We start from the raw sequence: 26,027 nt of genomic DNA, 5'->3' as shown, positions 1-26,027 counted from the left end.
ATTATTAGGGGAAGAAGGGCATTATGTTAACTGCTCTTCAGCCTCTGAACACTGCACTTAGTAGTCTCTGCCTGTGTAATGGAGTTAGACTTCTGGAGGCCTTGCTAGCACTTGGCACGGATGGAAGTACTCTGAAGTTTGGCAGGGGACATAGGTTTTGTGTAGTTACTCACGGGAGATGAGGTCAAAGCACTTCTTATCCTCTCCGCTGGGTTTAACCTGACAGGTCAGCAGATTCAGTCTCACCGGTTGCCTGTTGGACTGGACAGAGTAATTACAGTCAGTTTTGGGGCCAGTTTATGGACTTGTCACTTGCCCTGTCAGGGCCAAATATGTCGCCAAGGTAAAGGCATTAACCTGGCTAACGTAGATGAGACTTTGTGGAAATTGGAAGAGTGACTAGGAAAATGTACAATTATTTATTTATATTATATTTATTTAAAACATTTATGGAAAATATAAACAGATTTCTTGCTCACACATACAAATATGTTGCTAAAATAACATTTATATATATTTGTGTAGTGGGGTCAGTGAAAATTGCTAGGGCAGGTTAAAAAAATAAGAGATAAGAGAAATAAGAAAACAAAATAATAATAGGGGAGGCTGAACTCAACTTGATTTATATATTAATTGATGCATGTAACTAAACACATGTCAGTATGAGAAGTCATAACAATATTTAATTATACAAATATTTTAGAAACACTGTTTTTGCATACATTACTGTCTAACTCAAATCCCAGAGAAAATGTTTTGCTGAGAAAATAAAAATGAGAAAATCTACAAAAAAAGCTCTAGGGACAAAAGCCTTTGCTGGAAGTAATGTGGTAAAACAGATTGCTATAGCTCCATATTGGTAACAAAAACAGCCTTGATGAAATGCAGAACTGCCAACACAGTTCATGCATGACATCTGGGCAGTATTGTAGAAATCATACTTCAGAAACATGTGAAAATATTTTTACAATAAAATGTAATTAGTTGCAATGGAGTATCCAACACAGGATCAATGGTTTCAGACTTAAGACAAACCTATGAGGTATGCAGACTGTTAGGTTAGGGTTCGGAGCATATTAAAATGCTATCAGACAGGAATATGAGCACATTGCCACAGAGACGAGAGAGCAAAATGCATTCGCTCCACACGGAGCGTCCTTCCAGCAAATTACACCAGGAAACTCATCGACCACCTGGGGCCCGGAGCATGCTGGGTCTCGTTCGTGCTAATATCATTAGTGTATGAGTCAGATCGCACCGGGTGCATGTTTCTATGGTAACTGGGCAGCACTACCCCCCATGTTCACCTTTACACGGTGAGAGATAGTTTTGAATGAGTGCTAAAGTGAAGAAACAAAACGATTTTTAAATTGTGGCAGCTGTGTTGCTTCACCGTTTATATACAACAGTTTAAAAGCTACAGCTGTAATTAATAAAAAAATCGAACTAAAAAATATTACATTCGTTAGGTAAGTAGTAATTAAATGAGACCAAACATCCTTTTAGAGCAAATATCAGCATATTCTGTGAGTATATCTCGTAGTATTACTTAAGGGTTAGTGAAGTACTCACTGTGGCATGGGAGATGGTGAGGATGCCATTTTTCACTGAGCACTTCCTCCTCTGCCACACCTTACGGATCCTGTGAATGAAAATCATTACACCCGTCCTTAGAATCTCTAAGATGGCTCGATAATTGGAACAAAGGAGGAAAATGTTTGATTTATTTAATTTAAGAAGAATACCAATTCTGTTCTGTCACATTCTTTCACAGTCAGAAGGTAGTTTTCCATGAGTAAGGTACTAAATAAGGTTTGAAATCAGTGTGACTCTGTTCACAATGTGTGAACTGAACAAAATTCATAAAATTTAAAAAAGGGTTGCAAATATAGCTTAAAAATAAGCTGTTCCTAAGTGGAAGTGATGCTTGTTCCTTAACAGGTGTTGGTTTATAGTTATTGATGAACTTATATTTCCCATAAACTACACAAAATATATTTATTTGATATATTTTTCATACAATACATTTTTATTACAGGTTTAATTGGTTCAACACAGCCAGCACTACAATTTATGTAAAAAAAAAAAAAAAAAAAAACATTTATACACTACCATTAAAAATTTGGAGGCTAGTAGGACTTTTTTCATGTTTTTGAAAAAAGTCTTCCAAGTCTCGCAAACCAAGGCTGCATTTACATAAAAAAAATACAATAAAAACAGTAATATTGTGAAATATTATTACAATTTAAAATAACCAATTTCTGTTTTCATATATTTTAAAATGTAATTTATTCCTGTGATAGCTAAGGTAAATTTTCAGCATCATTACTCCAGGTTTCAGTGTCACATGATCCTTCAGAAATCATTCTAATACACTGATTTGGTGCTCAATAAGCATTATTATTATCAGTGTTGAAAGCCGTTTATTGTTTTACAGTGTTTATTTGAAATTGATTTTTTTTTTTTTTTTACATTATAAAAATCGGTCACTTTTGCTCAATTTACTGCATCTTTGCTAAATAAAAGTACTTCTTTCTCTTTGAAAAACCTTACTATGCCCAACTTTTGGTACTGTATATGTTAGATAAACTCTTTTCTAAAAATAAAAAAATAAAAAACACTAAAACATGGGAATAAAACAATGCTTTTAAAAGAGCTTGTTCAAGGGGAATGCCTAATGATACATCTTCTATGGTAAAGCATCGTGATGCCTGATGTTTATACTGTATATATTTAAGTGACTTGACACTTTAGAGCTGGAAGAAGCGGTGATCAGAAGCAATGTGGTGTTGAACCAATCAATTACAGTGTAGCCAATTCCATTAGACACAATCAAGAGACAATTACGTCACATAACTCGTCTGACTACATTTCACATCAGTGTGTGAGCTCACCCATCACTCTTCTTGAAGAGATAGCCCTTCTTCTCACAGCCAAACTCCTTATTGCCCTGCAGCTGGTGCATACTGTAACCGCTCTGCTTGCTCTGAGAATCCTGCACATCACAACAAAAACATTCAAAATCGAACGAAAAAAACGTACCGGGCAAATTAGGGGGGAGTGTGATCAAAAGTCTGAGACTACATTGAAAATCTGGGATTTTTATTTTTCACTAAACAAAACTGAAAAGAAACTAAACAAACAAAGAAACAATATGATGTAAAATGAAGAAGAAATATTCAGTATTTTATTCTAGCACCAAATGTAACCACAATATGATAGTAAAATTCGATTGTATTAAATGAAAAATTTTCAGTAGACATTTGCGCACACAGTATATATAATAAAATCAGACAAAGGAAAAAAGTCTGGCAAACACTAAACGTTACTTTTATGAACTTACTCTCCTAGACTTCAGTTGGAAGGCAGTGAAAGAGAAAGGAGGAAAGGAGTCAGAAATGCAGATGTCAGATTATTATTATTGCAGTGTGCGTTGAATAAAAATGAGAGCAAACGTAGCGTTGCAATGTTCACAGCAGTATCCGAGGATAATACAACGCAGGGCATTGTTATTCAATCGAGACCAGAAACGTCCGGTTCAAATGGACATCAACTCCAAACAAAACACATAAAAGATCAAACGCTGGGCTCTACAAAAGAGCTTGTGTTGTCACTGTCTGACCCTCATGTCCATGTTTCCTCTCTCTCATGAGAACATGTACGCTCGCACACAAACACTGAAAACCTACTTCACAGTCTCTCAGAGGCAGTAAATGTCAGGACAAACTGGACATGAAAAGCATATTCACATCTGGACTCATTCATATCTTTAATGCTGAATACAGCATGTAAACCCATTGTTGCATGATATATATGGAAGTGATCGCACTAGTATAGATTACCCTCAGTGATCATTCAAAGACAAAAGGGTCATTGCAGATTAAAGGCAGAGGACACATCCTCCGCTGATCTACCTACCTCTTTCTGGTCCAGTTGTAAGGACGACTTGATGAGGTCTCTGAGAGCTGTAAGTTGTTTTTTCTCTTCATCCTGGGTCTGTTTGATCTGACAGTAAAGAGTTACAGTGTTACAATATGGGGAGAAATAAACAATATAAAACAAACAGTTTCCTCATTTCAAGATGTCTGCATAAGAGAAAACACTTTCTTGAGGAGGCACTGCTAGTTAAACTTTATTACTTTTTCAAATAAACAGTTGGTTTGAGCTTTACTTTTTCCTGTCTGAATATGAGATAATATTTCACTCATAGACTCACATATTAATAATGCTTATGTTTTATGATATCATATTTAATATAATCATAATGTTCTCATAAGCAGAGCTGCATGCATAGTAAAAGAACTAGCAACATAACAGAAAACTATAAAACAGACCTAAAGAAGCACAAATGTAAAGGTTTACTAACATTATAGAGATCAGCTGCTAATTTCTCGATATACTGCTTCAACTTGTCAGCGGTTTTCAAGCCGTCCTGGAAAAAACTGAGAGAAAATACAAGCACAAATGAAAGGTTGCATTTGTTTAACACTATGTATACTACTGTTCAAAAGTTTGGGGTCGTTAAGATTTTTTATGTTTTTGAAATAAGTCATTTACACTCATGGCTCATCAATGCTGCATTATTTGATAAAAAATACAGTAAAACAGTAATATCATGAAATATTATTACATTGTAAAATAAGTATTTTATATGGTAATACATTTTAAAATGTACTTATGTGATGGCAAAACTTAATTTTCACTTCAGTGTCACATGATCCTTCAGGAAATCAATTTATATGTTGATTTGGTGCTCAAGAAACATATACTATATACAAAACATGTACAAAAACAATATTTTCAACTGAAAACAGTTAAGCTGCTTAATATTTTTGTGTAAACTGTGATACATTTGTTTCAGGATTCTGATGAATAAAAAAAAGTTACAAATAGCATTTATTTGAAATAGATTTTTTTTTTGTAACATTATCTTTAAGGCTGGAATACTACACAAATTTTGCTCAGATTTTTGCCACGATTTGCTGTCTGGATGAGTCGACAATAGTTGCCAAAAGTCTGCAGAATTTGGGCAGTCGGAGTTGGCAGATTTCACAGAATATCGCATAGTGTATGTTTTTTAGCTTCAGACAATGATTCCATAGAACCAGAGGATATCAAAACATGTTTGATATTTTGAGCTGATTTTAGAACACATATCGTAGTGTATGATGCGTCAATACTGAAACCAAAGCTGTCCTTTATCTACCAGTGTTGCAATTAAATACAACAAAAATAATAACAATATAAAAGTACATTTACAGAAAATGTGTAACAAATTAGCCTAAAAATTTGACAGATAAAACAACCACCTCTAAAGCCCAAAGTATACTTCTTTTTTTACACATTCGCTAGTATATGCATAAAGTCGAACCCGGCGCCATTCAAAGTTTACTCCATTTGATAGTGTTATGATGAGACATGTTGTGTATGTGTGTGTCTCTCTCTCTCTCTCTCTCTCTCTCTCTCTCTCTCTCTCTCAGGTTGCACCGCCCTAATTGAACATGTCGGTAACGTGCCCCGTGGTTGGTCAAGATGGGACTGCGCATCTTTTAAAAAAAAGGAAGAGACGTGGATCTGGAGGGGAGGGGAATGTTGTTCATAGCGCTGTCGTGGAAACTGTTGTTGTTGTTGGAAAGAGAATTAACTCTGTTTAGTGACTTATGAATACTGTGTTATTTATTTTCCTCTCACCTTACCCCCCCTGGTTTGTTGTTCTTTTCTCATTTCTTTTGTAAGGTTTTCTGTAAACGGTTTTCTTTTAACACTCAACGTGGCTGTTGTTGTAACTCGCTCGTTATTGTAATTATTGTAAATGTCACTGCACTTCAGCACGGAAGCCTTAGGGTTGGGGTGCCATTTTTTCTTTGTTGTGAACATTACGTTTTCTCTTGTTTTTGGTTAGTAAGGGAGTCAGTTTAGTATCTGTATTTTGTTTAAACGTTTGTTTTCTTTGATAGGATAATAAGTTTTCTCCATAAATTTTGTTTGTTATTTTGGCTTTGACCCAACCCTGAAATTAATTTGCTTCTTTTTGAGGTCTTGTGCTGACCGTATTTACCAATTTGAACAACTTGTTTCAAAATAATAAATAGAAAAAAACAAGAAGTAAGGTATAACAAAGTTATTTATGTTATTCTCCTGGACCCTAGACGTAACAATAGCGTGCACGAACAGAGGCTGTTGAAACATGCACTCTAGAAAGTTTCATCTTTGTCCACTGTCTGCGCTGTTTTTCTCCAGACGTTATGACCGATAAAAATGTCTAAAATCTGTCCAGATTTTAAAAGTCGTGTTGTGTATTCCAGCCTTTAACTGTCACTTTTGATGAATTGAATGCATTCCCAGCTGAATAAATGTCAAGTCAAGTCAATTCACCTTCATTTATATAGCACTATTAACAATATAGATTGTTTAAAGCAGCTTTACAGTGATAATAGGACATTAAAGTAACAGATATTGTTTTGGCTTTACAGCAGCTCTAGAATAATTAAGTACTAATTTCTTCTTCTTTTTTTTAAATCTTACCAACGGTAGTGTACATTTAATAACTGTGTGCAATTACAACCTCTTTGAAGATAATATATCTCAATTTAATAGCAAAATACTAAAATCTTAACTAATCTAGGAGACATTTCTTAGGAATTACAATAACACACCTTACATCAGTAAGAAAACAGGATTCTGGGACACTCACTTGCACTGTGCGTGATAATACTTGATGAGATTCTGGAGGAGATCCACTCCTTTCTTGGTCTTAATCTCATTCACTTTGATCAGGTACTGTTGGGAACCACAGAGACACTGGTGTGTTAATAGGAAAGAACATCTGAGATGCTGCTCCCTTCTAAACACACACAAACACACACACTTGCTTTGAAGTGGTTAAAATGGCTCAACTATAATAATTGTGTTTAAATGCTCCACCCTAACACATCTGGTTTAAACAGAAATATGGACGGGACCACTCCAGCCTGCATCAATTGTTATTATACACTTAATAATATATATTTAATGACTTGTATTTTAAGTTTCTTTGTATATTGTTTAGATTATGAAATCCAATTCCAATAAAAGTAGTTTTGATTTGATTGAAGTGAGCCTTGAAACCTATTGGTTATGATTAAATGGTTTGTACTATGTAATTCAATATTAAATTGTTGATATAATAATTTTTGTTTGCATCTCAAAGATGACCAAATACTCTTAACACAGACCTGATATTCATATCAATACATCTTGGAAATATACTTGTACAATATTTATAAAAACAGTAAAATATCATGTAAAACGTGATCAAACATAAAGCTGGTCTGATATCTTGGTATGTCTGTACTCAAGCATATTCTGCACCTGATTATACAAAGCCCACTGTTGCAAAGGCTTGACTCATGAATATTAATCAGGTTGTGTGAATGGATGGTTCAGTAATGTTACCTAGCAACGTCACAACAGCCTAATTAATATTCATGAGCTAAGACACTGCTGTGCAATAATGTCTCAAACAGCCACTTCAAAACTTGCTGCTGGGTGAAAAATATGAACACATCAGAAAATCTCCTGGCCTTTCACAACACCTCAAGTTAGAGCAGACATCATGGCAGAAGAGAACAAGGAAACAAACTAAAGTTGCTGAACAATCAAAACTACCGTCAAGCTAACGTTTCCCAGAAGAACGAGACCGAAAGTTTAAATCCTCACGAGCCCACACACCTCACACATCTGCAGCTGAAAGATCCTCCGCTCCTTCTCCATCTCTTCTGCGATCTCTGCGCCGGTGATCTCCGTACGGATCATGCCGTGCTGCTTGGCATGTTCCCTCTTCTCCTTCTCAATCTTCGTGCTATGGCGAAAAAGACAAGAAACAGAAGATGACAGAGAAACAATAAGCAGAAGTTCAGACAGAGGTTACTGCAAGTGGCTCTTTCACTATGATGATGATGATATTGTTGTGTTTGACAATAAAACTGCTGTACATCACCACATTACATTAAACAACATTTTGTATACAACGACCAAAAAATAAACACAAGGTAATGATACTTACAACTTGGTCTCATAGTCTTTCCAGGCCTTGTCGAAAGGCTTTTTAAGATCCTGTGTTGAGGGAAATAAAATAAATAGTGCAAGGAGCAATTAGGTTTACTGTGCAGGGTTATAGACCATTTTCTCCAGTTGTTAAACTGAACACATTATTATACAATATAAAACACCACAAAGAAATCATCTAAATTTAAAGAGGTTTGATCAGAACACTACTATAAAACTCAGACTGCTGATGTACAGTAGTGACTGATATGGACAGTGGTAATGCAATTTCTTTATTATCAGATTTTCCCACTCTCAGGAACCTATTCTCTGGACTTAATGACGTTATTCACTTTCCAACTACCTAAATGTTCATCTGCTCAAATAATAATTGATCATGAAACACACAGATGTTTTGGCTGAGTCCTTTTGGAGTGTGTTACTTTATCTGAAGCGTATCAGTTTGCTGGATTCTTAGAAAGGGTATAAGCACAAATTTGTTCACAGCATGAATATACAGTATTCCTATTACTGAAGCAAAATCCAGAAACCTACAGCATTTTATGCTTCTGAATACATTTAAGTCAGAGCACAAAAAGGCATGCCAATGCACAATCTTAAATGCAATATTAAATATTACACTGCAATATTACACTAGTGTACAGTGAAGTGGTGTACATGCAGTGAAGACTGTAAAGTGCCTGATAACTTTATTCAATTTCAGTATCCTACTACCTGTTAGACCTACCTGAAAATCTCAAAGCACTGTTTACAAGGTTACATGATTCATAAACAACAAAAACCATAACTTTTTGTTCATTTTGACAGGGCAAGTAAAAAGCTGAACTGGTTGAGCCCAGAAAAAATGTCGCCCTGATATACTGAAGGGCACAGGTAAATGCGACATTTATTAAAATGACTTTATGTGAAGATTGTTTTAAGTTCACTTAAATTTAAAGTTTTTCTATTTTGTAAAGCCTAATACATGTTAAAGGGGTGGTATAATGCTCTTTTCACAAGATGTAAAATAAGGGTGCTTTCACATCTGTAGTTCGGTACATTTGGTCCGGACCAAGGGAGAAAAATGATACTTTGTAGCATTTTTCAGGCGTTTTGGTTTCTTTTCACACCACACTTATCGCTCTGGTCCGGATCAGTTTATGAAACGAACCAAAATGCAGTCATGTGACAACATCCACATCACTCGTTGGCCAGATGGGTCTTGAACGTATTTTCATAACTGCACTTCGATTGTCAGAATTAACGTGCGGGAAAATTCCAACAGAACTCCCGGAATTAAGCAAAGAGGAGGAACATCCGGCAGACAACACACCACTTTTTACTATGGAGAGACAACTGCGTGGGCTGATTGTATCCCTAGTCATAGTTTATTATAGTTTGTCCAAAGCGAGGATGCGGCTTAAAAAAAAAATTTATTCAATGCACGCGGCGAGTCACTTCAGGAGGAGGCGACGCGTGCATAACACGCCACCGTTTACTATGGAGAGACGACTGCGTGGGCTGATTGTATCCTTGGTCATAGGTTATTATAGTTTACACCACTTTAGACAAACAATAATATTTGAGAATGAAGCGAGGATGCGGCTGTTAATAATTTCTATCAGGCTCCGCACCTCCTCACAACTCCAAGTTTGTCCGCGAGTGCAAACTGTCAACAAACATTTCTCCTCATCCCATAATCACAGCGCAGTTGACTACGGCAACTGGTTTAGTCCAAAAATGCGCATTTCTTTGGCAGTTGGTTCTGTTCGAGGTCGGATCACGTTCTCACCACAAACGAACCGCTCCAGAGTTCGTTTCAAAGCGTACCGAGACCACCTCTTCGAGCAGGTCTCGGTACGCTTGTTTGGTCCGCTTTTGGTGCGCACCCGAGTGCGATTGCCGCATTCACACCAGCCCAAACGAACCGCACCAACGGGGAAAACGAACTCTAGTGCGATTCAACCGAACTAAATGAGGCAGGTGTGAAAGCACCCTAAGTCTTTGATGTCCCCAGAGTGTGAATGTGAAGTTTTAGCTATATTTTTATATAGCATGTTAAAGTTGTCACTTTTTGAGGGTGAGCAAAAACGAACTGTTTTTGTGTCTGTCTCTTTAAATGCAAATGAGCTGCTGCTCCCAGCACAGGGGGCGGAGCTTCAACAGCTTGCACTCACACACACATGCACTGAAAATTTCAAAAACGTTTAGCCTTTTATGTTCAAACTGAAGTCAGAAAGATGGAGAGACTCAAGAAGAAGTGACAACATGTAGAAGACATTTCTGAATGGTTAGTTGGTGAATGAAGCTAGAATTTTACTTTGTAACGTGTTAAATATGAATATTTTTCTTACACAAACGCATCGCTTCGCTTCAGAAGGCCTTTATTAACCCCCCGGAGCCATGTGGAGCACTTTTATGATGGATAGATGCACTTTTATGGACTTCAAAACAAAAACAACCATTCGCTGCCATTATAAAGCTTGGAAGAACCAGGACATTTTTTTATATAACACAGATTGTTTTCGTCTGAAAGAAGAATGCCATATATGCCTAGGATGACTTGAGGGTGAGTAAATCATGGGCTAGTTTTAATTTTTGGGTGAACTATCCCTTTAAACATACAGGAGCATTGGTGTAGGTGCTTGTTAATGGGTTATGAGGCATCTGTTCCAGTGCAGAAAAGATTTTAGAGAGAGCTGATAATGTCCTCCAGGGACTGCACTTATACCCTTCAACTGCCTCTGCCTCTGTCAATAAGGGCTTTAGAGAATGGTTTTGTTTCCGCTGAGTAAGAGGGTGAAAGAAAGAGAGAGACAAAGTATGAGTGAGATAAGAGAGTGAGAGAGAAAGAGTGGGGGCTGGTAGGTATGTAACCTCTGTCTACTGAGCAAAAAAGTGAAGCCTCATCACTTCCACTCAGAAATTCAGCTGATGCTGCTGAAGCTCTTAGCCTGGGTCATGCTAATGTAAAAACAATCAGACAGCCCTTCCAAAACAGCTCAGTGTCAGACGGCCCTACTCTTAGTCTAAGTAATTTTCACAATCACTACATGTTTGCCTTCAAGCCTGAGACATCAAGCCTGCTGACAAGAGTGGTCAGTTTGACGCCTGAGCTCTTTCCTCCAGTCAACCAGTAAACACTTCAAACCGACTGAGTCAAAGGGCGTTAAACACTCCCACACTGTTTACTAGCACTAACAGTGGCCATTCCTTCAGCACTGTGTTTCATAGACGACAGTGGCGTGACGAACCCTGCAATTTAACTCCAATGTGATTTACAGTGTGCATTTTTTGGTCCAAAGGGACTCATTTAAGACCAATATGGGGCAGTAAATCAGGGTGTTCCTCAGAGGGGGCCTTTCCAATTAGTTTCAGTCCAGAGACAGGGAATTAAATCTTACCCCCTTCACTCCCTTCAGATCTCCTTTGAGCAGAGAGTCCAGGGTGAAGATGACATTGTGGCTGAGACTCTGGAGCTGAGGAGAAGAGTCAGAGGAGAATCAGAACAATTATCATACAGTTTATGATCAGAGAACACACTACATGTACTGTACAAGAATGGTAATAATCAAATTATCAGCTTTAAAGGACTATTTTGGGATATTTATAAAAGCATGAAATGTGTGGGAATATCAAAATTACTGTTACTTTAGTACATGTATTAGTTTAAACATTAAACCATCTAAATAATCGTGATAAACAATTAAAATGCTCTTAGTCCAATTCTTCTCAACTTTTCATTACTAAAGCTGCAGTCCGTAGTTTTTCCTCTTTGTCGCCATCTCTGTTCGAAATCTGAAATTGCAGTTATTCGCGGAATTATCAACTTTACGTGGGTTGTGCCTCAGCACGGCACAGCGCGGATGAATCCAATGTTTTAAGGAGAATGTGCGGCTGTCAGTCACCGCGCCGGTGTGGAAACTGTCGTTCGGAATCACAGATTCTACTTTTTGTTAGTATGACCAACATAAGAATTACGCAACATAGCCTACTAGCCGAGACACCTTCTTTATGTGTACAGATGTGACGTAATGACGCAAAGACATGCTCGAATTTCCCGTGGAAATTCACCAGTACCACTGGAATTAGAAACATTATTACAAGCTTACCGTTTTGAATCGAGCTAAGGCAAGCAGATAGTTTTGAACACTCGCTGGTTATGTACTTGCTCAAAAATATATTTAGGATCATTTTTAACCCAAAGAAGTTATGGACTGCAGCTTAAACTAAACTAGTTAGTTTCTAAGTTGTTCAAATAATCCTCATTAAAAATATATATATATATTTAAAAATACAAATAATTAAAAAAATACAAAAAAAAAAATTAGGTAACACTTTATTTTAAGGTGTTCATGTTACAGTGTAATTATACATTTAAGTATTGAGTAATAATAATAAAGTACATGTACTTACTACAGGGTTAGGCTTAGTTGCACATAATTATGCATAATTTATAGTTATTATATTATAATATTACAATACATAAAAACATACAAACATTAATACATAAAACAGTACACTATCCCTCACCAGGTTCTTGAGGAGAGCGGCCAGCTCCTTAATAAGGCCAGAGAACTTGATGAAGGCTGTTCCCAAATCAGAGTTATCTCGGCTGATGAAGTTGCTGCCAAACTTGTCGAGTGCCTGCCCATAATTCTCTTCATTCTGCACATGATCTGTAAAGAAAAACAGACCATGCATTTTATGAAAGAATTGGAATATACTTTATTCAAAGGTGAAGTCTGTAATTTCTGCGCCACTTTCATCACCAATGGAATTGCAAAAAGAATGACTTCAATACTGTTTTGAAACACGTTCCTGGACATTTTCGATCTTTTTGCTTAATAAACATATGAATAAATACTTGTCTGTATATTTAGCTGAAATAGGAGAAAGTATTTTGAGAAAACAAAACATTCAACTTCAAGAATTTATAACCCTACCTACTGGTTAACATAAAAACCATACAACTAATAAAAAAATGACCCTAGAGGATGGAGTTATGTCATATAACAAAAAAAAGAAAGAAAGACATTTTAAATAGCATACCATGTGGAGGAAGAAAACAATTCCTCAATTCCCTGCACATTTGTCAACTAGGGCAGCTTCCTGTGTAAATCCCAGCCCACAGGATGTCAAGTGAACCAATAATAGCCCTTTCAATACACATATGTGCTAAAGCTGCTCCTCACTGGGCACAGGTCAAGGTCAAGGCCATCATTGCCCACAGAAAAATAATGCAGGTGCCCATTCACAATTTGTCCATTAAAAAAAACACAACACAACAGTCTCTTGTGTAATAAGAATAATGAAGAGAATTTCTAATATGACCATCTTTAGTGCTGTACTTTAGTACTTTAGTGCTGGTCTCCATACTAATCTTTACTTTGAAAACACAGTATGGACACTATATCATCTGGTATTGCTTCATTATCTTCCCATAGCTCCACACTGGGACCCCAGCCCATGGCACAGTGGCGTTATTAGGTCATTTGTCTTGTTGAGTGGAGTTAAGAGATCTGGTATCCTGAAATAGGGGACTGTCACCTTCTCTAAATGACCAGATGGGAAGTTTTACTGCAGCCGTTATGGACTCAACAATCTGAGGGAATCAGTATTGTGCAAACAACCCATGAACCAAAAAAATAAATAGATGAGCTCATTTCTGACTGTTTATGTCAGCTAATTAAAAGCATATGAATCTCTCCTAAATTCATATATCTCAGATAAAAAGATTGGACAGACATAATTATTCTTTTTTTATACTATTTTCAACATTTTAGAATAATAGTGAAGTCATCAAAACTATGAAATAACACAAAAAGTCTAAGTGTAAAAAAAAAAAAAAAACTTTTCTAAAGAGGTTTTATAGTCTGATCTGTGAAACACTGACTTTGAGCTGATTTTTATGATAGGAGCTATATAAATAAATGTCTTAGTAGTATTTTTAATTTGTTTGTATAGAGCTGTTCATTTATTTTAGAAATACATTATAAATATAAAAATTAATACTAATACTACTAATAATAATCATTTATTTTGCTTTCAGTTGAATTATTAACAATAATAACAATAATTTGATTTGTATATTCTTTGTATATTGTATTCATAAATTATATACATAAATATCACTACTAATACTAAAAATAATTAGTTAAAGTTCATTTGAGTTGCATAGCATCTTTTATTAATTGTATGCATTAAATGCACTATAAATATAAATATAAAATAAACACTAATACTAATACTTTTACTAACACTAATACTAATAGAACCCATTATATAAAAAATGTAAGATCATGATAAATGGTCAACTAGATGCCAAAAAAGACTAGTCGCCACATGGAGTCCCAGTTATACCATAATATAAATAAAAAAAATTAAGGTCATGATAAACAAACTCTTACTCTAGACTTTCAGGGTAAACACAGGTGAACATGGTCCACTGATGTCAGCAGAGAAGATAAGTAGATCATACCATGTCACAAATGGATTAAAAGGTTGCAGACAGATCTAAACAAGACTGTGAGCAAAGTGACATGAGCAGACCTCTGGAATTCAACAGAGAACAAACGCCCCATGCCAAGTGTCAAGAGCTCAGGTATTAATCATCTGGAGCTGATTAGAGTGCTTACTATACAGTCACATCTGATTAAACAGGATCATGACACTGAGGCCACCTGCAACACACACAGCAGAGAGTGGATAACACAGCAGGAGCCGGTTTACATCCTCTGCCTGCTGCACACAGTAAGATACACTGCACACTTCAGGAAGACAGCATCAGCGAGCACAGTGATGTGCAACATGAGCGGCTGCTTTCGTTCACAAACTGAAAAGGTGACATTTCTGCTGCCATTTGCTGAATCATGATGGAGATGTCCCTGTATTGCTGAAGAGGCGTAGAGGCCGTGTGCTCTCTGAGGAATACTGAGGTCAGAGAGAGGTCAGCCAATCAATCTGATCAAGCACTGCAGGTCACAAGAGGAAGTCTTACATATTGTATCACATCACTTAAATCGCCACATCACAGCCATGTCCTATTATTAGTATAACAATCAGAGGCTACTACGTTCATATAATGGCAATGTGAGCAAAAGGTACATTTGACTTGTTGAGTGGAACTAAGCGAGCTGGTAACCTGAAATAAGGGTCTCTAAACAAACAGATGGGAAGGTTTACTGTAGCCGTTATGGACTCAGAGGAACAATCTGTGGGAATCTCAGTGTGTTAAAAGTGCTCATTCAGGGTATTGTGTAAACAGCCCATAGAACAAAAAAATGTTGTTTCTCATTTCTGACTGTTTATGTCTTTGTTATGAGCTTATGAATCTCTCCCAAATGCATAAACTTCCACTCAAAAGATTGGACAGACATGTTCATTTTTTAGTACTTGAAATAACACAAAAGTGATAAAAAAAAAAACTGAAGTGTTTTTTTGTTTCGAATTATATTGTGAAGCACTTTGAGACTTTGGCCATCTTCACACAGCAACAGAATATGGTTTTTAGTCCTGTATTTAAGGAACTTGGTATGGTTACATTTACACGCATTTCAGTAATTTACTGGAATGACAACTACATTCTCTGCACTGTGTGAATGGAACCGGACTGGACAGCTAGTTGTCTGTCACGTCATACAGTGTGAGAGAGTCGCTCTGCGCTGCAAAAGCACGTGTCTACCATGTGTTGCAGGTTTTCGTGAGTGGTTTCGCTTTCGGTCACTTACATCGACAAAGATGTGAACTGTGTGTCATCTGAAGGTTTTAGATCGAGTCAATGTTCTCCACCGTCAGTTTTGTACGGTATTCTATGTGCGAGCAGCGCGGCATCAAATGCTCCGCTCTCTCAAGATTTGATGTCTGAACTCGCGGCTCGATTGGACTCTTGTGTCAAAAGTGACGACAGTTTTATTATTAAAACTTCGCCATCTTTGATATTACTTTTGTCACTGACGCTATGGTTACTGGTAAAAGAATACAGGCTTGAATTCCATTGCATGTTCATACAGTACAGACAATATTCTCAACTCTATTTATAGAACACTTTCAACACCACAAGTGGAACCAAAGTAGCCTGACTACGTCAGACTTCTTATTTCCGCTCAATTTCATTTCGCTTCTGTTCTCAGTCTGAGACAGCGTAATAGCTTTCCGTTTTCCTCCGGCCTGAAAACAGCCGGCCAATCAACGAACAGAGAGCGGGCTGAGAGCCGTGACGTAGACGCTGATTGTACCGTGGATGCGTAGATTTACTTCACATAATCTGCAAAAGTCGTTCACAGCCATGTTCACTCCGGTATTTCGCTCGATGGTTTTGTTTTCGCATCATACTACATGTGTTTACAGTGGAAGTTAGATGCGGCTGAGCATGCGCATAACACACGCCATAACCAAACGCTATGTGATTGGCTTACGGGAACCAATGATTTTAAACTTCAGACAAGCGCCTCCCCACGAGAAAGAAAACGCTTTTCAATTATGCCATGCCAGACTCTGTCTACGAAGCAAAGCGAAGTAGCAGAGTTTGGTATTACCAGGCTAGAACCAAAGTGCTGTACAGAAAAAGATCAAATAAAAAATAAACCATAAAAACAATGCAAACATATGACATACACTGCTTACAAAGCATTTTCAAATGCTAAAGCAAACAGATAACTTTTAAGCGCACTCTGAAATCCACCCAATGTAGAAGAAGATTTAACAGACAGAGGAAGGTCATTCCAGAGCCTAGGAGCTGCAACAGAGAATGCCCGATCACCTTTACATTAAATCCGAGATTGCGGAACCATGAAGAGCAATTGATCATTTGAGCGCAGAGATCAACTGGATTGAGAATGACTGATTAAATTAGTAACATACTCTGGTCCTAGGCCATGCAGAGCCTTAAGAACACACAACAACACTTTGTAATGAATTCTGTATCGTATAGGTAACCAATGTAGTTTGATTAAGACAGGAGTAATATGTTCTAATATGTTCTAATACTTACATTATACTAATATAAGTAATATATTCGAGACGCTACTGTAAGTTGCTGTTTGAACGGGACATTGAGACTCACACCTGTAGGTAAATGTGGTTGTCAATCCCAAAAACTGACAGTGTGAGTCTTGAAAAAGACAAAAAGTAGTCTAGCTGCATTTTAAGCATGAAAGGTATTATACAAATACAATTATTATTTATAATGCAACTGTAAAACTATTATTTAGTTACGCATATACAGTATATTAGTATTTTATATATATATATATATATATATATATATATAATAAACTGATGAATAAAATATACGAATAAAATAGTTAATAATCATTATTTCTGGAATTTCTAATTAATTTCTTCTTTTCTGAAATGGAAGCCCTGTACAATTATTCTGGTTTTGCATTTTGCATAAATGTATTTCTTAAGATTCGTTCATGCGTTAAAAGTTTGACCGTTTGTATAAAAAAAAATATATAATAAAAATCATAGCATGTTGCTGATAAAACAAGCACAAGATGTGACAACTGCCAAAGACATCCATCTGGATGTGTCTGGTTGTAGATGTGCTTTAAAACCTTTCATCGTCTTATTTAGTCTTTTTATGCTTTTATCATCTAGTCGACCATTGTGACCCATCTCTAGGTCACACAGCAGCAAAACACAGATGTCTGCCCTGTTTTAGAGTCTTAAACACTGTTCGTTTCTCAATCTCCAGCCCTGATCCCAACCTTGCCAACATGCCTATGTCTTTGTCAATTTCAGGTCCACAAGAGAGGCCAGAGTGTAAACATTAGGCATTATGAAGCCCTGATCAAACAGCCATTGATATTTGCCATCTGGACTGTGAGTTTGGCCAATAGGAGCGGTAAACATTGAACACTTACAAGCTGATAATGCGACTGCATGAGCCAGAAACCACTGTCACACTCATGAGATGTTAGTTACATGGTCTGGAGGATTTCCTGACCTTTCATGCTGATTTACCCTAGAGGGCAAGTAAGCATTAGAGCTTGCCAAGACAGAATGGGGGAAGAGACGATAGGAAGGAGCCTGCAAACAGTAAGTGCTATGGCAATTCCCGTTTCCATGGTAACAGCGACTTCTCACTTCAGGATTGTGGGTTAGATTGGTACTTCACCATGAATGTGCCTATTAAACCCATTTCTTTCAATTATGAAATGGAAAATCACTTTTTATCAAAATTTTGAACTTTAGAACATCAGAACTTTACTGTTGAAGACCCTCAGCTGGGTCAAAACTAACCTTGACCCGAGTTGTAGATTGCTTTGACGGATTTCTTGACCTTTTGTAAAGCTGTTCGGTCCTGGTCCAAAGCCTGGAGAGACAGAGACAAAGAAAAGAGAATAGGGTGATTAACACGGCTAAAAAATGTCTGTGATTCATTTATGATTCATGATCTTAGAATTCCAAAGGAATCACATCACTGGCCACACCCATCCGAGGAGCATAACCACACATTGGGAATCCCATAATCACACTGTAACCATGACAACACAGGAGCTACAAAGACTTGAAGGAATTTCCAATGCTCAGATGGGCCGACAGGTGGGGAAAATGTCAGAGATATTCCTTGTAACACCAAATTTAGTAACAGAAAAGCAACTTATACGCTTGTGGACATATTTAAACATTAAAATGATATTGATTAAAAGTAATTCAACTAACTAATAAACGTAATGAACATTAGACTAAATCTCCTCAGACATGACAGCATGGCTAAATGAGATGGTTAATGGGTACACAACTTAACATACCACGACAGACCCTTGACATGCAGTTTCCTAGAAACCGCAGCACAGGATGGGGAGAACCCCTCAACCGCACTTCATTGTCATCTTGTGGATATCATTTCAAAAATCAAAACCACTGTGAAACACAGCAGAGAACAGGACATGCCCTTGAGGGTTTCTCCGCTCCTAGAAATCTCTTAAAATATTTTGATGTATGACAGTAAACAACAGGGTGTCAACGAATCCTGTTTCCTTTCCTTTCCTCTAACTATTTGTTTCTGATTTTAAAAGATGGAAACCAAATCTGAACTCCTGGGAAACATGCATTTCCTGTATGTGAACTCTTTGCTTTACTCTTTTAGACACTTTGAACTTGTGTCCTGGCTGATGCCCTCCTCCCTCCCTGATTCTATCAGACGTGTGTCTCTCTCTCTGGATGAAAAGGAGATTATGCAAGTGAATGGAATACAGGCAGGCTGACTCAAGAGCAATTAACTTGTTATCGTGGGAAAAAAGCAAATATATATAAATATATTGTATTTGACTAATTTAATTTGTTAGTCACGGAAAGCGGATTCAGTGCATTCATTGAACATGACCAACAGGCTTTGCCATTCATACTGCATTCATGTGCTCCGTTTCAGCTGGTGACTAACAGATGTGTGTCCTAACAGTCACAGCGACCAATAAAAACACACCCCTCCCAAACAAACACACTCAAATGTAACCAAAAATAATCTGTGTAGTTTCTAAAGAAGCCCTTCAATTGTGATTAATGAGAAAGACAGAGCTTAAGGCCACAATTTAAAACAAATCCTTCAACATTCATGACAGCTCTCTGGAAATAAAATGTTTTCTCAAAAGATAGGTGGATATTGATGCATACTGTAGAAGTATCATGCATTTACATTCTTTATTATGAATTGTGAAGTTATTTAAATAACCATTATTTATGAGTCATATGTACACTACTGTTTGGTGACAGTAAAACAGTATAGACATTTTATAGATTTATATTTCAAATAAATGCTTTTGTTACTTCTATTCATCAGAAAATCCTTTAAAAACTGATTATGGTATACTCAAAATATGTTTTAATGTTTTATAAATGTAATGTTATAATGTTTTTATAATAAATTATCTTAAAATATATCCAAATAGGACACTTATTTTAAATTGTATTAATATTGTGAAATATTAATACAACGACTGTTATGTCATATATACAGTGTGAGTGTATATTACTATTTTTACTGTTTTTGATTAAATAAATGCAACCTTGGTGAGCATAAGATAATTCTTTCAAAAACATTTTAAAAATAATACCAACCTCAAAATTTTGAAGGTTAGTGTATTCATTGAATACGTTTTAATACATTTTAATACTTTAGCTTTGGTGTAAGTTAACATTGTTTGTTTTGCCCATATTTAATTGTTTTCCAAAAATGACGGATATCAAACAATAGTTAGCAGACCATAGTGGACCCCATGTTGAAGACCCATCATTTCTCTTGTTTGCTCTACCATTGAGATATAATGTTAGCTCAATTTAACCAGATGCAAATCCTGCCATTTTAAATATGAAAAAGGAATACAACATGTGAATTACAAAAACAGCCATTTCTATACTGATTATGTGGCTGAGTGGCCAGGGAAAACCTGACAGGAAACATGTCATTTCTAATCCAGTCTGTAGACTGATGTCCTGCTATACATTTAGAGATGAGTTGTGTTTCTATAAACCACTCATTGTGTTCATGTACCTCCTCTTACAGCGAACACAAGGCATGCTGAGGCAGAGAAATAATGAGCATTTGGGCAGCTGCGGCACACTGATGAAGAACCTGTGGTGATGAAAGTAGTGGTTATGTGCCGCTCATGTGATAAATGATTTCCCTCTGCGGCCATTCTCTCATTTTCTGCAGCTATGTTTGGACATTGGTACACCAAAGTTGGACTGCCCACTGCGGTCCAGGGACAGACAGACTCGCCAGGTCGAGAGCTTTTTTAAAAAAAATGTATCCCTGGTCATTTCCCTTGTTATTTCATTGTTATGGGGAACAACATCCTGTAGCTATATACCAGGATTTAAAGGAACATTTCTAGTGGAAAGGGTAACTTTCTAATGGAAAACAAGGGTTTACAAAATTGTTTGTAAAAGCAAAAAGTAATGCACTTATTTTAGTTTAGCAGGCAAGCAAGTGACAACACAAACCAATAGGAAATGTTTTTGCTCACTAAAGCTGCATTTATTTTGATTAAAAAAAAACTGTAAAAACGGTAATTATGAAATATTATTATAATTTAAAATAACTGTTTTCTATATTAATATATTTTAAAATGTTATTTATTTTTATGATGGCAAAGCTGAATTTTCAGCATCATTACTCCACTCTTAAGTGTCACACGATCCTTCAGAAATCATTCCAATATGCCGATTTGGTGCTCAAGAAACATTTTTTATTATTAGCAATGTTGAAAACAGTTGTGCTGCTTAATATGTTTGTGGAAACAGTGATATAGTTTCTTCATGGTTATTGGTGAATCGAAAGAACAGCATTTCAAAAGAACATAACACATAGAAATCTTTTTAACATTATAAATTACTTTACTGTCATTTACATGATCAATTTAATGCATTCTGCTGACTACAATTTCTTTATACTTATTCTTTATATTATTAATTATACTGACCACAAACATTTGAACGGTACTGTGACTCTCTCTGTGTGTGTGTGTGTGTGTGTGTGTGTGTGTATATATATATATGTATATATATATATATATATATATAAAATTGTCTCCAGCTAATTCAGTTACCCTGTAAGCGTGAACTATCAGTCTTCTGATGTATGACCAAGAAAGTAATTTCATTACACAACTAATTACAACAATCTAACCATATCCTCAAATGGTCTTGTAGGCTATTAAGCGTGACCACAGTGAACCGAACAGTAAATCTGAGCACTGCAGAGAAGATAAAGCTCAGCAGGTGACATCTCCATTATGATCTAGATAATCTCTCAACCTTATGAGTTTGATCCACCTTAAAAAACATTTAGCTGCTTTATACATTTGAAGTTATCCTTGAAATAATAATTTACAAGTACAGCCTGATATAGCATCTTATATTTTATAGAAAAGAGCGGACACGATATTCTTAAAACATTCACCTTCTGTGTTCCATCGAGGAAAGAAAGTCATACAGAACAACATGAAGGTAGATATTCCACCCTGCAATAACTCATTAGTGGGTTTATAGATAATTTGCGGGCATCAGGGAGATGCTATCAATATGCAAGAGACTCCGGGAACTTCTGGGAGAGGCGAACTACAAGTTCTGAACTTGTAGTTCAGTTCTCTTGGTTCTTTTAGTCCAGACCAAAAAAGAAAATGATACATTTAGTCCTCCTGGTTCACTTAGTGTTCAGACTGTCATTTTTAAGACCGAATGGTCCGAACCTATATACAAAAAAACAATGCTGTGCGTTCTGCGTACATATATGATGGTATTTTACCGGTTGAGAACTCGAGAAGAGCTTATAAAATGTGTCAAGGAGTCAAAACAGTGCAAGGAATCCGCACACAAAGAAAGATTAGCTGCAAGGAGACAGAGTTTCCAACACATGTTACGAACTGTAATGGGCAATGTAGCTCCTGTGACAGGAAAAAACAGGTATTGCTTGAACATTCTGTACTTTTTAGAGTCATCTTGTGGCATCACGTCCTGTTTTTGCTTCATTTAGATGTCTTTGGTCCGTGTTGCGTTTACATTTCAGTCAAACTGCACTAGAGTTTTGATTTGATGCACACCAGGGTTCGGATGGCAGCGTTCACACTTATTCAAATGAACCGCACTAACAAAGCGATCACACCAAAGTCAATTTTAATTGAACCCAACATGCCAAGTGTGAACACACCCTAATATGTGCCAGAAATTTCTTTTTGTGTGAACCATTTCCTTTATGGTCAGTCAGCTACATTTTTTCAGACCACCATCTGGAACCTGAAGAGAGACCAAAAATCAAATGCAGCACTACAGTTATTATACAGACAGAGAAAGTTAAGTGCTCTATTGAGAACAAATGTAACATTACACTCACTGGCACCAGAACAATATGACACTCTCAATAAAGGGTTACTTTGTCCTTCCATGACTAAGCATTTGCCTCTTTATGACTGGATAGACTGCAGTAACACACACTAATACTCTCACTCACAACAAACCTTGACCCTCTGTTCACCTACTCAACCGATGGGCATCACTGAGCCCTTGGCTCTCTTCCTGGAGTGCTCAGTAATCCCAGCCTAAATTGAAAGCACCTTTCTTGACAATATCTCAAAACCGGTCAAATAATGTTTTTCACTGGGTCAAAAAAAGAAGCAAACAATAAACAAAAAAACGACCCAACCTAGCACAGCATTAATCTGGACAAATCTCAAAGCTGTAGATCCCTCAGAAACAAGATACTGGTGGAATACCAGAGCTATAATACACTTTTACTGCCACTCAAAGCAACCACAATCCATTAGATTCACACTACAAACAACCAGATCGATTATTGGACTTTATCAAGACAGCCAATCGAGAAGACTAACATAGGCCTGCCAAGCAAGAAAAGCCTCTCTATGGTCTGCCAAAAGGGCCTTTTACTAGAAAACTTTTCCAAGACTTGAACACACTGCCATGTGAACATTTAGGTCAGGAGAGACCTGCACCAGCTATCAGCCACAAGAAACATGAACTCCTTAAGGAATTACTTCTCTCTGCCAAGCCAAAGCCAGCAAACTTGACTGAGGCTGTGGAGAGGCTGGGGTGTACAGCACAAGGGAAAAAGCTCAGACCAAAGTTTCATGGGGTTTATGAGTCAGAACTGCAGGCCAAGTGTGATCCAACTTTCTACTGTCTGTTTTAATTACAATAACTGTGGAAGAAAAAGATACAAATGTCCGAGAGAAACGCAATGGAAACATTGCATGAAGTCAACACCCCGATCGCTGAGCCACTGAACACCCACAGGCCTGGCAAGCACCACTCCAGCACTGGCACTGATTGAATCTGTGGCTCTAGATATGAGAAGAACAGGTCATTGTGTAAATTATGGTCTGTTTGGTTCGTATCCATAGCAACGGGGCCTCTGATACTCACGCAGAATGCTAGGTATGCCTTTGGTTCTGAGGATTCCATGTTCTGTCCAAGTCTGATTAATAAAACACAGACACATAAACACAGAGGCAGGTGGAAACTTTTGTAACACTGGGTTCAATGCTTTTAAAAAACGCAGTCAGAAAACAATGAATCTGACAGATTTTGTAGTGCGTGACTGCGTGACATATTCATTACTGGCACATATTACAGATTTTCTAATTCAGTATCACTCAATACTAGACATACATTGGTCTATATATTTTTACATTTAAATTTATTGAGTGTTAAATTGCGTGAAAAAACCCACTACATACACAGTGTTATTAAATTAATCTTGATTGTTGTGATGCCTAAATTCCGTTGCAGCATTTATTTTCGATTTTAATATTTTATTTAACATTTATTTAGATAAAGCAGCATTAGGCTTGTTGCGATAGTCGGTGTTACCGGTGATACACGGTGTTTAACCCACCTACCGGTCATAGCACTTGACCACCGGCACCGTCCCCATCGTGTTGAAGTTTTAGCCTATAGTAATAAAGCACTTAATTCAGTTAGTGACTACGTGCCTTCGTAATTTAGCGTAAGCGGAACGAGCGCCGCAGTAAAGCAGCAAGTGTCCGATTTCATTTATCATTTGAGGAGAGTGAGGCGAGCTAACTGACAAAGCATGGCGGAAGATCTGGTTTCAAAGAGAAATGCAAACGTGAGTTTAATTTTTATATTAGTTTTTTTTTTTGCACTTAAGTGTCCAGTGATTATTCGGGTAGGCTACCTTATTTAACAAAGTTTTTGATGTTCGTTTATTTCATATTCGATGGTTGTGCGGTGTTTTTTTTTTTTTTTGCTGAAAAAGGCAGGCACTTTATTTAACGAATAGTGATTTTTTTTATATATAATTTCTTGTTTGATACTTGCACGATGTGTGCAGTGGTTCGTTTTGTTAATAAATGCACTTTAAAGGTGTTTCATAAGTGCTTTTGTTTAGTTTTTACATGGTGTGTTAAGTTATTATTCATTTTGCAATAAAGATTTGTGTAATACAAGCGAGTGTCTCATTGTTTTGTGTATTTTTATTAAGAATAAAATAAATTAACCCATGATTAATTCAAACAAATGCTACTGAATTGCCGCTAATTAAAGCGAAAGTAAATTGAGACGTGTGCACGTCCGCATTTTCGGCCACCCGAAATCCCCGACACGCAACCCCGGTGACACCGGGATTACCGTTTTTTTTACACGTCGATTAACCGGTGGAAAAAATCCGTCACCGCAACATCCCTAAGCAGCATACAACGTTTTACACACGTTTTACAACGTTTTACACACATTTTTCAGTTATCGGCCATAGCCAGAAAAATTATTGGTAGAGATGCACCGATCGACCGACCAGGACCGGAATCTGCTGATTTTCCGCATGATCGGCCGAAAATGAGTGGCTTACTGTGCTTAAACGGTCAAATACACACAAAACTATGTCAAAATGCCTGTTTTGGCGAGTATTCAGTTAAACACAGTCAGTTTTGGAACCTAATTAGTTGAGAAAGTTAACGCAAGTTGTGTAACAGTATATTGGATCCGTGCATAAACTTAAAATAGCAGCAGCCTAATATTCCCACTGCTGACTTTCGTAACTTTAATTCATTAATCTGTATTTCATTTTTACAATGAAGACTATCCAGTGTAATTTTACATTTGATTACTTTCATTTCTGTAGAATTTCTTACCTGAATACACTGTATACCCGCCTGATAAACTTAACGCTGTGTTTATTTCATATCTCTCTTTATTCTGTTGCATCTATTTGTGCTGTTGTTTGATTTGTGCTTATTTTGTTTATTTGGTACTTTTTACTTGTTTTTTATGAAAATAAAATTTTCCATTGAAGAAAAGTAGATTTTTGTTTGTATATTATGCTGTCAATTATAGTTCTTTGAAAGAAAATCGGAATTGGCCAAGAAAATTGCAACCAGTGCATCTCTAATTATCGGCTTACTGGTTTTGGCCAGAATATTTATATCAGTGCCAGGCAGAGTAGCACATTAACTTGAGCAGGGTGGCCATTGTTGACAGAGGGGATGGTCAGCCCTGAAGGCCGGTGAAGAAGACAATTTGTC

At 36.8% G+C, this 26,027-nt stretch overlaps 1 protein-coding gene across 3 annotated transcripts in view; it reads right to left on the bottom strand.

Moving 5' to 3' along the window:
* asap1a (ArfGAP with SH3 domain, ankyrin repeat and PH domain 1a) overlaps nucleotides 1-26,027 on the bottom strand; it is a 50,193-nt gene that overhangs the window by 12,823 nt on the left and 11,343 nt on the right. For all 3 annotated transcript variants that reach the window (XM_084411367.1, XM_084411368.1, XM_084411369.1), the window contains 11 exons: nucleotides 18,274-18,346; nucleotides 12,559-12,704; nucleotides 11,430-11,504; nucleotides 8,045-8,094; nucleotides 7,711-7,840; nucleotides 6,695-6,780; nucleotides 4,367-4,442; nucleotides 3,919-4,005; nucleotides 2,895-2,995; nucleotides 1,573-1,642; nucleotides 174-261 (listed from right to left, as the gene is read on the bottom strand). In XM_084411367.1, the coding sequence (XP_084267493.1) occupies nucleotides 174-261; nucleotides 1,573-1,642; nucleotides 2,895-2,995; nucleotides 3,919-4,005; nucleotides 4,367-4,442; nucleotides 6,695-6,780; nucleotides 7,711-7,840; nucleotides 8,045-8,094; nucleotides 11,430-11,504; nucleotides 12,559-12,704; nucleotides 18,274-18,346 (982 nt within the window). The remainder of the gene's footprint in view (nucleotides 1-173; nucleotides 262-1,572; nucleotides 1,643-2,894; nucleotides 2,996-3,918; nucleotides 4,006-4,366; nucleotides 4,443-6,694; nucleotides 6,781-7,710; nucleotides 7,841-8,044; nucleotides 8,095-11,429; nucleotides 11,505-12,558; nucleotides 12,705-18,273; nucleotides 18,347-26,027) is intronic.

The sequence above is a fragment of the Rutilus rutilus genome (assembly GCF_951802725.1).
Source record: "Rutilus rutilus genome assembly, chromosome: 6".
Lineage (NCBI taxonomy): Eukaryota > Metazoa > Chordata > Actinopteri > Cypriniformes > Leuciscidae > Rutilus > Rutilus rutilus.
This window is presented reverse-complemented; position numbering and strand designations above follow the sequence as displayed.